A 13,886-nucleotide genomic window follows, 5' to 3' on the forward strand; every position below is an offset into this window, starting at 1 on the left:
GGTGCTGCAAGCACGTTAAGGCAGCAACTCTACCGCTGTGCCACCGTGCCACCCACTCGTCTGGTTTTGTAAACCAGGATCTGTAGTTCCATGTGCCACTGGGAGCTAACGTTTCTCCTTCTCCATCCGACCTCACCCACCCATACCCCTCACATTTCTCATCGGAACACCACCACATATTTATCATGGGCAGCTAGCAACCCAGCAGTGTCTAACGTTGAATTCTCTAAAGGGCCTGTCCCACTTGGCCATCATTTGCGCCGTGTCATATGTAAAATAGGTCGACGCGTCGTGATGTGCGACTTAGTGCGCAAATCACGTGTCAGCACAGCCGTCTGGTGCGCGTGATGTCATTAGGATATCCCGCGGCGCACGGCAGGATGTCGATGCAAGGACGTTGACGCACGGGGACGTAACCATGCGTCACCACGCGATACGTCGGGATGTCAGCGTGCATACCCAATGCGTCAGCGTGTGCGTACGTGATACATCATGCAGGTGGCGCACGAGGATTCGTTCCTGTACTAAATCCTGGAGCCCCGCTCGATACCGCGTGCCACCGCATACGATTCCACGACACACCATGCGCAACCCATGCTTCACCTAATTTACATATAACGCGTAAATGAGTCGCAAATGACGGCCACGTGGGACAGGCCGTTAACTTTAAGTAACTTCTACCGACGTCCCCCTCCACTCCCCCTCCCCTCCCCCCTTGTATGCTTCCTGCACTCTCATCCTTTAACCAGTCTCACAGTTCTCTGGATACTTCCAAGAGAGCTAGATAGGGCTCTTAAAGATGGCGGAATCAGGCGATATGGGGAGAATGCAGGAACGGGGTACTGATTGGGGATGATCAGCCATGATCACATTGAATGGCGGTGCTAGCTCGAAGGGCCAAATGGCCTACTCCTGCACCGATTGTGTATTGTCTATTGACACAGGGTCAACCGTACAATGAAATGTGTTTGACAAGACAAGGGTCACCTCAGCAATAATACTACAAGGATTAAGTTAAGGTAAAAAAATATAAAAGTGACATTGGTAGATAAAAGACATCTCTGGCAAGAAGGAATGGGTGACCTTTCGGGTAGACACCTCACTAATCTGAAAAGGGACTCGACCCGAAACGTCACCCATTCCATCTCTCCAGAGATGCTGCTTGTCCCGCTGAGTTACTCCAGCCTTTTGTGTCTATAGTCGGTTTAAACCAGCATCTGCAGTTCCTTCCTGCGCGCGCACACACACACACACCCACACACACCAACACGACTGATATCCAATGGTGGAGGCCGCAGCCAGAGGTCCTGAGCTGACATGAAACGAGAGACCGCACATTGCCTCGGTATCTGGGGCGCGCTGGTGCAATCAATAATGAAACTGTGGCAGCAGCGATCACAGCAAGATAAGCAGGAAGGAACTAGAGTCTCAGCCGCTCTAAATACCAGCATTTTCACAAGCAAAGGTCGAGAACTGGCCTGTGTTAGCTCACACTATTAGTGCCTGCTCCACTGTATGCACACACCACACTGGGGCACACTCAACTCACACAGTGCACACACTCAGTACACTAGGACACTCACAATTCAGTGCACACTAACCTCAACACACACCCAACTCATAACAAGAGGATTTCAGTATAGGAGTAAAGAGGTCCTTCTGCAGCTGTATAGGGCTCTGGTGAGACCACATCTGGAGTATTGTGGACAGTTTTGGTCTCCTAATTTGAGGAAGGACATCTTTGTGATTGAGGCAGTGCAGCGTAGGTTCACGAGATTGATCCCTGGGATGGCGGGACTGTCATATGAGGAAAGATTGAAAAGACTAGGCTTGTATTCACTGGAGTTTAGAAGGATGAGGGGTTATCTTATAGAAACATATAAAATTATAAAAGGACTGGACAAGCTAGATGCAGGAAAGATGTTCCCAGTGTTGGGCGAGTCCAGAACTTGGGGGCCACAGTCTTAGAATAAAGGGGAGGTTATTTAAGACTGAGGTGAGAAAAAACTTTTTCATCCAGAGTTGTGAATTTATGGAATTCCCTGCCACAGAGGGCAGTGGAGGCCAAGTCATTGGATGGATTTAAGAGAGAGTTAGATATAGCTCTAGGGGCTAGTGGAGTCAAGGGATATGGGGAGAAGGCAGGCACTGGTTATTGATAGGGGACGATCAGCCTTGATCACAATGATTGACCCACCCTGGGACAAAGAACCCACACCAAGCCCATCCCACCATGGGCAAACAATGCTAACCCAGGCAACAGCAGCATCCCTCCCCAGCTACCCAGCCAGCTACCCACGCCAGACAGACCACACCTGGACTATTGTGTGCAGTTTTGGTCCCCTATTTTGAGGAAGGACATTCTTGCTATTGAGGGAGTGCAGCGTAGGTTCACAAGGTTAATTCCCGGGATGGCGGGACTGTCATATGCTGAGAGAATGGAGCAGCTGGGCTCGTACACTCTGGAGTTTAGAAGGATGAGAGGGTATCTCATTGAAACATGTAAGATTGTTAAGGGCTTGGACACGCTAGAGGCAGGAAACATGTTCCCGATGTTGGGGGAGTCCAGAACCAGGGGCCACACAGTTTAAGAATGAGTAAGCCATTTAGAACGGAGACGAAGAAACACTTTTTCTCACAGAGAGTGGTGAGTCTGTGGAATTCTCTGCCTGAGAGGGCGGTGGAGACAGGTTCTCTGGATACTTTCAGGAGAGAGCTAGATAGGGCTCTTAAAAAGAGCAGAGTCAGGGGATATGGGGAAAAGGCAGGAACGGGGTACTGATTGTGGATGATCAGCCATGATCACATTGAATGGCGGTGCTGGCTCGAAGGGCTGAATGGCCTCCTCCTGCACCTATTGTCTATTGTCTATTGACCCCAATCCCCCACCCCACCATCCCACCCAGGGCAAATGACCCTAACCAAGTCCAGAGCACCGTTCCATTCTGGACCACCCCCATGTCTCGGGCCAGTGTCCCTCACACCAGACCCTCTCCCCCCCCCCCCCCCCCCCCCGCCCTTACCATTTCCTTGCTTATTTTCTGCCCTGAAACCTTTTGGCGGCACAGTCGCGCAGCGGGTAGAGCTGCTGCTTCTCAGCGCCAGATCCTCAGAGTTTGATCCTCACCTCGGGTGCTGTTTGTGTGGAGTTTGCACGTTCCCCCTATAACCACGTGGGTTTGGGCCGGGTGCTCCAGGGTTCCTCGCACATAACGTGAGTGATACAGTGTGGAAACAGGCCCTTCGGCCCAACTTCTCTATACCGATCAATATGTCCCAGCTACACTAGTCCCACCTGCCGCCGTTTGGCCCCTCTGCCTCAAAACCTGTCCTATCCATGTACCTGTCCAAATGTCTCTAAAACTTTGCGATAGTCCCTGCCTCAACTACCTCCTCTGGCAGCCAGTTCCATGCACCCATTACCCTTTGTGTAAAAACTTGTCCTTCAAGTTCCTATTAAATCTTTCCCCCTCTCACCTTAATCTTATGTGGGATAAATTAGAACGGGTGATCGATGGTCGGCGTGGCCACAGTGGGCTGAAGGGCCTGTTTCCGTGCTGGATCTCTAAACTAAACTAAGTTGAAATAAAAGGCAGACACAAAATGCTGGAGTAACTCAGCGGGTGAGGCAGCATCTATGGAGTAAAGGAATAGGTGACGTCACCTATTCACGTTTCTCGTCCCGAAACGTCACCTATTCCTTCGAAGAAGGGTCTCGACCCGAAACGACACCCATTTCCTTCGCTCCATAGATGCTGCCTCACCCGCTGAGTTTCTCCAGCATTTTTGTCCACCTTCGATTATTCCAGCGTCTGCAGTTGTTTCTTAAGTTGGAACAAATGAAAGATATGCAAAAAAAAAGTAATGATGATAAAGGAGACAGGCCATTGTTAGCCGTGTTCTAGGTGAAAATGGGTTACAGACAATGAGACTGAACAAGCCGACTTTGAAGCTGATACACTGCGACTTGGGTGGGGGAGGGGACGGAGAGAGAGAGAGAGGGCTACTTGAAGTTAGAGAAATCAATATTAATATCGCTGGTGTGTAACGGGCCTGTCCCAGTTTCATACCTAATTCACGGCCTCTGCCGAGTTTGCCCTTGACTCGTACTCGCAGCATGGTCGTCACGAGGTCGTAGCGGGCCGTGATGCTGGTCGTAGGTACTCGTGGCATCAAGTAGGTCGGGGCGTTTTTACAACATGATGAAAAATGTCCACGAGTAAAAAAGGTCGTGAATTAGGTCGTGAAAGTGGGACAGGCCCTTATGGCGCCCACTTGAAATGATACTGAGTAGGGGCTGAGGATGGGAAATTGCTGGCACTGTGGCTTCTCTGGGGAATGCCCTCCTCCCTCTGTGTTACCACCCTGCCATCCTGCCAAATAACAGATAGCGCCCAAGTTAAAGAACTCCAGACAGCGTGCAGGAAGGCAGCACTAAAACTGTGCCCTACTTTATCCCTGGCATTGAAGAAGAAGCACGAGACTGGGTGGAACCCTGCTGCCAAGGGCTCAGCAGCAAGATAAACAGAAAGTGGGACCTTATCTGATCCATGGCTGTGGATTCTTGGCCTATCTGTGGGGAACAGGCTCCCATTCCACCCCCCCCCCCTCCTCCTCCCAGTCCCTCCCAGAACCACCACATGAAGGCTTAGTTTAGAAATACAGCACAGAAACAGGCCCTTCGGCCCACCGAGTCCATGCTGACCAGCGATCCCACACACTAACACTATCCTGAATCACTTGAGTCCGATGAAGGATTGTCACCCATTCCTTCTCTCCAGAGATGCTGCCCGTCCTGCTGAGTTACTCCAGCATATTATGTCTATCTTCAGTTTAAACCAGCATCTGCACTTCCTTCCTGCACTATCCTACACACACACTGGGGACAATTTACATTTAAACCATGTCAATTAATCGACAAACCTGTACATCTTTTGAGAGTGGGAGGAAATTGTAGATCTTGGAGAAAACCAACGCGGGTCAAGTGGAGAATGTACAAACTCCGCACAGACAGCACCCGTAGCTGGGATCGAACCCGGGTCCCTGGCGCTGTAAGCCAGCAACTCTACCGCTGCACCACCAAAGGTTCTCCACGGGCCAAGCATTGTGCCTGGGACATTTGGCAGTGATGTGAGAAAACCAGTCAGAGAGCCATGCAGCACGTAAACAGGCCCTTCGGCCCATCTCATCCATGCCCACCAAGATTCCCATCCATGCTTTGGTCACTTGTACCGAGGTACAGTGAAAAGCCTTTGTTGCGTGCTAACCAGTCAGCGGAAAGACAATACATGATTACAATCGAGCCGTCCACAGTGTACAGATACATGATCAGGGAATAACGTTTAGTGCAAGGTAAAGCCAGCAAAGTCCGATCAAGGATAGTCCGAGGGTCACCAATGAGGTAGATGGGAGGTCAGGACCGCTCTCTGGTTGTGGTAGGATGGTTCAGTTGCCTGATAACAGCTGGGAAGAAACTGTTCCCTGAATCTGGAGGTAGACAAAAATGCTGGAGAAACTCAGCAGGTGAGGCAGCATCTATGGAGTGAAGGAAATAGGCAACGTTTCTGGCCGAAACCCTTCTTCAAACTGACATCTGGAGGTGTGAGTTTTCACACGTCTGTATCTTTTGCCTGATGGGAAAGGGAAGAAGAGGGAGGGGGGGGGTAGGGGGGGGGGGGGGGGGGGGGGGGGGGGGGGGGGGGGGGGGGGGGGGGGGGGGGGGGGGAGGGGGGACTCGTCCTTTAAGACACTTGGACTTTGTCTCTGGAACTGATGCACAACAATGCCGAGACCTATATTCTGCACTCTGTATCTTCCCCTTTGCTCTAGCTGTTGTCGTCTGGTTTGACCTGATAATATCTCAGTACAGTACATCTGATCGGTTTTGGATAACATGCAAAGCAACGCTTTTCGCTGTACCTTGGTACGTGCCGATAATAAATCTGAACCTGTGCTCTACAAGACACCACAGGGCCTAATGTTCACTGTGAAAGTCCTGTCCTGGCTTTGACTTTCCAATATGCAACACCTCTTAGTTAAACTCCATTCCACAGCACCACTTGCCCAGCTGACCAAGAGCCACATGTCATTTTATGATAACCATCTTCACTATCGATAATATTAGCCAAGACAGACACAAAGTGCTGGAGTAACTCAGCGGGACAGGCAGCATCTCTGGAGAGAAGGAATGGGTGACGTTTCGGGTCGAGGCCCTTCTTCAGATAACACTAAATACTACCTATTTTAGTATCATCTGAAAACCTACTAGTCACACCTTATACATTTTTTATTTAAACTATAGCCTAGAGCAGGGGTTCCTAACCTGTTTCGTCTCGTTCCCGCCCCCCCCCCCCCACACAACTTTAATAGCACATAACAATGTTCCTTCACTTATTTATGAACTAATGATGAACAGATACCGTACACATACCAGAACCAAACACAATCAGTCAATGAGAAAAAATATGTACAAATCCAGAATCTACAAATTTACCCCCAGGGTAGGTGAAATTTACCCCAGGTTGGGAACATTTGGCTTAGAGACACAGCGCAGAAACAGGCCCCTCGGCCCACCGACCAGCGATCCCCACACACTAACACTATCCTACACACACTGGGGACAATTTACATTTATACCAAGCCAGTTAGCCTACAAACCTGCACATCTTCGTAGTGTGGGAGGAAACTGAAGTTCTCGAAGAAAACCCACACAGGTCATGGGGAGAACGTACAAACTCTGTACAGACAGCCCCCGCAGTCGGGATCAGCCACGATTGAATGGCAGAGTAGACTTGACGGGTCGAATGGCCTAATTCCGCTCCCATCACTCAAGACCTTATGAAACGGTCGGTTCAGGAGCTACACAGTGTGTGATGGAGAGACACTTTAACCCTTTCCTTGCTGTGACACAGCACTGAAGTGAAAGTGAGAGCCTGCCCCAGGCTCACTCACTTTGACCCCGGTGCTAATTCTTGGTAATCACCTTACCTGCCCTCAAACATCGATGGTTACTCCCCCATGCATCGCACCGCCCTTGGTAAATCCCAGTGACATTGTTGACCCAAAATTGGCACCGTGCCAAGACTAAAGGCCAACGCAAGGGACCGCAGATGCTGGAATCCCGAGTGCTGGAAGAAGGAAGTGTGTGGCACAATGGTGCAGTGCTAGAGACCCGGGTTCCATCCTGACAACAGCTGCTGTCTGTGTGGAGTTTGCACGTTCTCCCCGTGACCAAGTGGGTTTGCTCCGGGTGCTCCAGTTTCCTCCCACAGTCCAAAGACGCACAGCTTTCCAGGTTAACTGGGCCCTGTAAATTGTCCCCAGTGTGTCGAATAGAACCGTTGTACGGGGTCGGCGCAGACTTGATTGACCGAAGGCCCTGTTTCCATGCTGTATCGCTAAACTAGAAGTAAAAACTCTGCAGGCCAGGCAGCATCTGTGGAGAGATTGGCCAGGCCATGTTTCAGGCTGAAAGGGTGCCAGTGGACTATCCTTGATCGGACTCTGCTGACTTTACCTTGCACTAAACGATATTTCGTTATCATGTATCTGTACATTGCGTTGGATCAATTGTAATCATGTATTGTCTTCCTGCTGACTGGTTATAATGCAAAAAGGTTTTTCACTGTACCTCAATACATGTGACAATAAACTAAACTGAACTGAACTGGGAGAGCAAAGCATGTCAGGACCACCGAGGACAGAGACATAATGCTAGAGTAACTGAGCAGGACAGGCAACATCTCTGCACATTTAAGGGCCTGTTCCACTTGGCGAGTTTTTCGGCGACTGTCGGCATCATTGACTGACGTATCAGGGTCGCTGACAAGATTTTGAACATTTCAAAATCTAACGCCGACAAAAAAAATATTGCGACACTTGAGGAAACGCCGCACGTCACTACGTACGTTGCGTACGTTGTGCGGAGTTTTGGTCCCCTAATTTGAGGAAGGACATTCTTGCTATTGAGGGAGTGCAGCACAGATTTACAAGGTTAATTCCCGGGATGGCGGGACTGTCATAGGCTGAGAGAATGGAGCAGCTGGGCTTGTACACTCTGGAGTTTAGAGGGTATCTCATTGAAACATATAAGATTGTTAAGGGTTTGGACATGCTAGAGGCAGGAAACACATTCCCGATGTTGGGGGAGTCCAGAAACAGGGGCCACACAGTTTAAGAATAAGGAGTAAGCCATTTAGAACGGAGACGAGGAAACACCTTTTCTAACAGAGAGTGGTGAGTCTATGGAATTCTCTGCCTCAGAGGGCGGTGGAGGCAGGTTCTCTGGATGCTTTCAAGAGAGAGCTAGATAGGGCTCTTAAAAATAGCAGAGTCAGGGGATATGGGGAGAAGGCAGGAACGGGGTACTGATTAACCATATAATATAATAACCATATAACAATTACAGCACGGAAACAGGCCATCTCGACCCTTCTAGTCCGTGCCGAACACATAATCTCCCCTAGTCCCATATACCTGCGCTCAGACCATAACCCTCCATTCCCTTCCCATCCATATAACTATCCAATTTATTTTTAAATGATAAAAACGAACCTGCCTCCACCATTCATTGGAAGCTCATTCCACACAGCTACCACTCTCTGAGTAAAGAAGTTCCCCCTCATGTTACCCCTAAACTTCAGTCCCTTAATTCTCATGTCATGTCTCCTTGTTTGAATCTTCCCTACTCTCAGTGGGAAACACCTGAGAATAGAGAAGTAGGGAGAGTAGAGATTGGGGATGATCAGCCATGATCATATTGAATGGCGGGTGCTGGCTCGAAGGGCCGAATGGCCTCCTCCTGCACCATTTGTCTATTGTTTATTGTCATCACGGCGCATCACGCCGCGACTTTTTCTGTGACGTGATATGTCAGTGAATGATACCAACAGTCGACAAAAAAATTCGCCAAGTGGGACAGGCCCTTTACACTATCCTACACACACCGAGGACATTTTACATTTACACTGAGCCAATTAACCTACAAACCTGCACGTCTTTGGAGTGTGGGAGGAAAACGAAGATCTTGGAGAAAACCCACGCAGGTCACGGGGAGAAGGTACAAACTCCAATACAGACAGCACCCATAGTCGGGATCGAACCCGCGACTGAGGCAGCAACTCTACCGCTGGCCACCACCAGCCACACGGACAGAGTGTTTCAGAGATTCTCCACCCTCCGAGACAAGAAATGACCACGTAACAGAGTTTTAACGACTGGCCCCTTATTACGCAACAAGTTCGCTTGGTGGTAACTCTCCCAGTCATGAGAAAGGTCACTGCTCAATCTTCTGGTCTTCAAGCATGAAGAATGGTCTCGACCGCAAACGTCACCTGCCCATGTTCTCCAGAGATGATGCGTGATCTGCTGAGTTACTCCAGCACAGCGTCATCGAGTGATATAGTCATTGAGTCATACAGCATTGAAACAGTCCCAACTTGCCCACACCGGCCAACATGTCCCAACTACACCATTCTCACCTGCCTGCGTTTGACCCATGTACCTCGAAACATGGCGTATCCATTCCCTCCTATTTAAACTGTGATGGCCTTAAACACTAGCAGGCTAGCACAAAATCACACTGACACATAGTCAGTTAACACAGGCTGATAGTTTAGCACCTGTCTAAATGCTTCTTAAACATTGGGATAGTCCCTGCCCCAACCACCTCCTCGGACAGCTCGATCCACACAGCTACCAACATTTGTGTGAAAATGTTCCCCCTCAGATTCCTATTAAATCTTTTCCCCTTCACCTTAAACCTGTGTCTTCTGGTCCTCGATTCCCCTGCTCTGGGCAAAGGATTGTGCATCTACCCGATCTATTCATAGAAACATAGAAAATAGGTGCAGGAGTAGGCCATTCGGCCCTTCGAGCCGGCACCGCCATTCAATTTGATCCTGGCTGATCATCCAACTCAGTATCCTGTACCTCTCCCTACCCCCTGACCCCTTTAGCCACAAGGGCCACATCTAACTCCCTCTTAAGTATAACTATTTATACAAAACTAGCTATCCTCTCATTATTTCATACACCTCTATAATATCACCCCTCATCCTCCTGCGCTCCAAGGAATAGTCCCAGCCTGCTCAACCTCTCCCTATAGCTCAGACCCTCGAGTCCTGGCAACATCTCGAAAATCTTCCTTGCGCCCATTCCAGGTTGATAACATCTTTCTTGGGTGGTCACTGGCAGTGCTGGCTCGAAGGGCCGAATGGCCTACTCCTTCACCTACTTTCTATGTTTCTTATAAAAACTCTCCAGCCCCTCTTCATGGGACATTATCCTTCCCAGAGATGAACCTAGTGAGTCGCCTATAGGGAAGAGGCCCAGCTCCTAGCAACATGGTGCGCTGACAACAACCTGGCCCTTAACTCCAAGAAGACCAAGGAGCTCATTGTGGACTACAGAAGGTCCAGGGGTGGCACGCACACCCCCATCCATATTAATGGGACGGAGGTGGAACGCGTTTCCAGCTTCAGGTTCCTGGGGGTCAACATCTCCGATGACCTCTCTTGGACCCACAATACCTCAACTCTGATCAAGAAGGCTCACCAGCGTCTCTTCTTCCTGAGGAGACTGAAGAAGGTCCATCTGTCTCCTCAGACTCTGGTGAACTTCTACCGCTGCACCATCAAGAGCATCCTTACCAACTGTATCACAGTATGGTATGGCAACTGCTCTGTCTCCGACTGGAAAGCACTGCAGAGGGTGGTGGAAACTGCCCAACGCATCACCGGTTCCTCGCTCCCCTCCATTGAGTCTGTCCAGAACAAGCGTTGTCTGCGGAGGGCGCTCAGCATCGTCAAGGACTGCTCTCACCCCAACCATGGACTGTTTACCCTCCTACCATCCGGGAGGCGCTACAGGTCTCTCCGTTGCCGGACCTTGGTGACTGCCAGTCAACCCCTCCCAGACACTCCTTCCCTCAGTGACTGATCTCCCCCCTGCTACTGTATAAACACATATATATATATTTTACTGTTCCATTATTCTGTGTTCACACTTCTGGGTGAGATGCGAACTGTATTTCGTTGTCTCTGTACTTGTACACTGTATAATGACAATAAGTTTGAATCGGAATCTATCCTTTAGATAGCCTCTCATGTTATATTGGGTGTAGAACCAGGCTCCTTACAGACACGTTGCTGTAATACTTAGTGTCACACACAAACACACACACACACACACACACACACACACAAGGTCAGCATTGGGAACATGCAGCTGGTGCAAACACAGCCTGCAGCCACAAGTCCCTGTCACCTGCACAGCCAGTGTTGGTAAAATCACTCCCTATTATATACACCGTGGGGAGAGAGAGAGAGGGAGAGAGAGCGTCACCATCCCCTGGAGAAAGCATTTGATCGGGATACATAACAGCTTGGTTTGTGAACAGCTCCATCCAAGACTGCAAGTATCCCTTTAAAGATAAGCTCTCTAGCCTGTGCCCTCTAACGACCAGAGAGAGCTTCGGGTGTGAGAGGAGGAAGTGGGTGCTGTGGGGAGGAGTTGTGTCCTGATGAGTTGTCACAGTGTAGCACGGCGTTACAGCAGAGTTTAGAGATACAGCGCGGAAACAGGCCCTTCGGCCCACCGAGTCCACACCGACCAGCGATCCCCGCACACTAACACTATCCGACACACACTAGGGACAATTTACATTTATACCAAGCCAATTAACCTACAAACCTGTACGTCTTTGGAGTGTGGGAGGAAACAGAAGATCTCGGGGAAAACCCACGCAGGTCACGGGGAGAACGTGCAAACTCCGTACAGACAGCACCCGTGGTCGGGATCGAACCCGGGTCTCCGGTGCTGTGAGGCAGCAACTCTACCGCTGCACCACCATGAGAAGATGTTATGTCAAAGTGGCTGACAAACTCTCAAACACTGAAGATAGACACAAAATGCTGGAGTAACTCAGCGGGACAGGCAGCATCTCTGGAGAACGTTTCGAGTCTGAAGAAGGGTCTCGACCCGAAATATCACCCATTCCTTCTCACCAGAGATGCTGCCCGTCCCGCTGAGTTACGCCAGCATTTTGTGTATCTTCGGTGTAAACCAGTATCTGCAGTTCCTGCCTATGCAACCTCGCCAAACCTCTATTTTGTACGTGTGGTTTACCATCCTGCCTTCTGAATGCTGACTGCAAAAGTTGTACCATTTGTAAGCTACAAACACTCACCATCTCCCACACGCACACACACACACACTCGCCATCTCCCTCTCACACACAGTCACACACACTCACCATCTCACTCACACACACACACAGTCACACACACACTCGCCATCTCCCTCTCACACACACACACAGTCACACACACACTCACCATCTCACTCACACAACAGCGGGTCTATGCAGAGTTAGATGTACATGAACAGCGAGTAGCCGGTGCAGACAGACAGAGAGAGAGAGGAGAGGAGCCGGAACCTGCTGAATCCCGCACTCACCTCTTGCTGTCTCTGCGATTCATCTTTGCCGAGTCCTCGAAACAGCCTGGGGTGAAGTATGGAGGCGCTGTCTCCCCTGCCCGCCGCCCGCTCATTAATCTATGCTCGCTGTCGCTGCTGCCCGAACAAGATGCCAACCTCGGCTACTTCTCTAATGTGTCTCTGCCGCAACTCCTCCCCCTCACCTCAACCCCTCCCCCCTCTACTATCCCCTTCCCTCCTCTACTATCCCCCTCTACTATCCCCCTCCCTCCTCTACTAACCCCCTCCCCCCTCCCCTCAAAACCCCTCCCTCCTCTACTATCCCCTCCCCCCTCCACTCAACCCCCCTCCCTCCTCTACTAACCCCCTCCCCCCCCCCCCACTCAACCCCTCCCCCTCCTCTACTATCCCCCTCCCCCCCCCTCCACTCAACCCCTCCCTACTACTATCCCCTTCCCCCCTCCACTCAACCCCTCCCTCCCCTCCCCCCTCCACTATCCCCCTCCCCCCTCCACTCAACCCCCCCACTCTACTATCCCCTTCCCCCCCCACTCAACCCCCCTCCCTCCTCTACTATCCCCTCCACTCAACCCCTCCCCACTCTACTATCCCCCTTCCCCCCTCTACTATCCCCCTTCCCCCACTCTACTATCCCCCCTCCCTCCACTCAACCCCTCCATCCACTATCCCCCTCCCCCTCCCCCCTCTACTATCCCCCTCCCTCCTCTACTATCCCCCTCCCCCTCCACTCAACCCTTCCCTCCTCTACTACCCCCTCCCTCCTCTACTATCCACTCCCCCTTCCACTCAACCCATCCCCCCCCTCCACTCCACTATCCCCCCCCCTAACCCCTTCCCCCCACCAACCCTCACCTCCCCCCAACCTCTCCCCTCCCCCGAACTATCACCCAACTCAACCCAACCCCTCCCCTCCCCCCTCCCCCGGCTGCTGGGGCGGGTCAGGGCGGGGATCACAGACCCTGGGGTCCGCTCCGTGAAGGGAGGGGGAGTGAAGAGGCAGGAGGCGGGCGGGGTGGGGTGGGGGAGAGAGAGACTGGTTGAAATGTTGGGGAGAATGCACGGTAGAGTTGCTGCCTCACAGCGCCAGGGACCCGGGTTCGAGCCCGCCCACAGGTGCTGTCTGTACGGAGTTTGCAGGTTCTCCCCATGACCCACGGTAGCCGCCACCCCTCATCCACCCGCCCCGGGCTGCCACTCGCCGCAGTCAGACACAGCTAGTTAGTGTCCCCACGCCCACAGTTGTATCGGCAGCGTGTTTACCACACCGTGCCCCGGGATGCACGGCCCAATGTACATAGTTGTCAAACACAAACCACCTTGCATCAATCCCCGGCCGCGGCCCCTCTGCACGTGTGGCATGGGATAGGAGCATAGAGACATAGAAAATAGGTGCAGGAGTAGGCCATTCGGCCCTTCGAGCCTGCACC

General features: G+C 51.3%; 1 protein-coding gene across 1 annotated transcript in view; it reads right to left on the reverse strand.

The window, feature by feature from the left end:
• Positions 1–12,600, reverse strand: part of rasgrp4 (RAS guanyl releasing protein 4) — a 127,953-nt gene extending 115,353 nt beyond the window's left edge. The window contains exon 1 of the mRNA XM_055663824.1: positions 12,457–12,600. Within this exon, the coding sequence (XP_055519799.1) occupies positions 12,457–12,551 (95 nt within the window). The 5' untranslated portion in view covers positions 12,552–12,600. The remainder of the gene's footprint in view (positions 1–12,456) is intronic.
• Between the last annotated feature and the right edge of the window lie 1,286 nt (positions 12,601–13,886).

Source organism: Leucoraja erinacea, chromosome 38 (genome assembly GCF_028641065.1).
Source record: "Leucoraja erinacea ecotype New England chromosome 38, Leri_hhj_1, whole genome shotgun sequence".
Taxonomy (NCBI): domain Eukaryota; kingdom Metazoa; phylum Chordata; class Chondrichthyes; order Rajiformes; family Rajidae; genus Leucoraja; species Leucoraja erinaceus.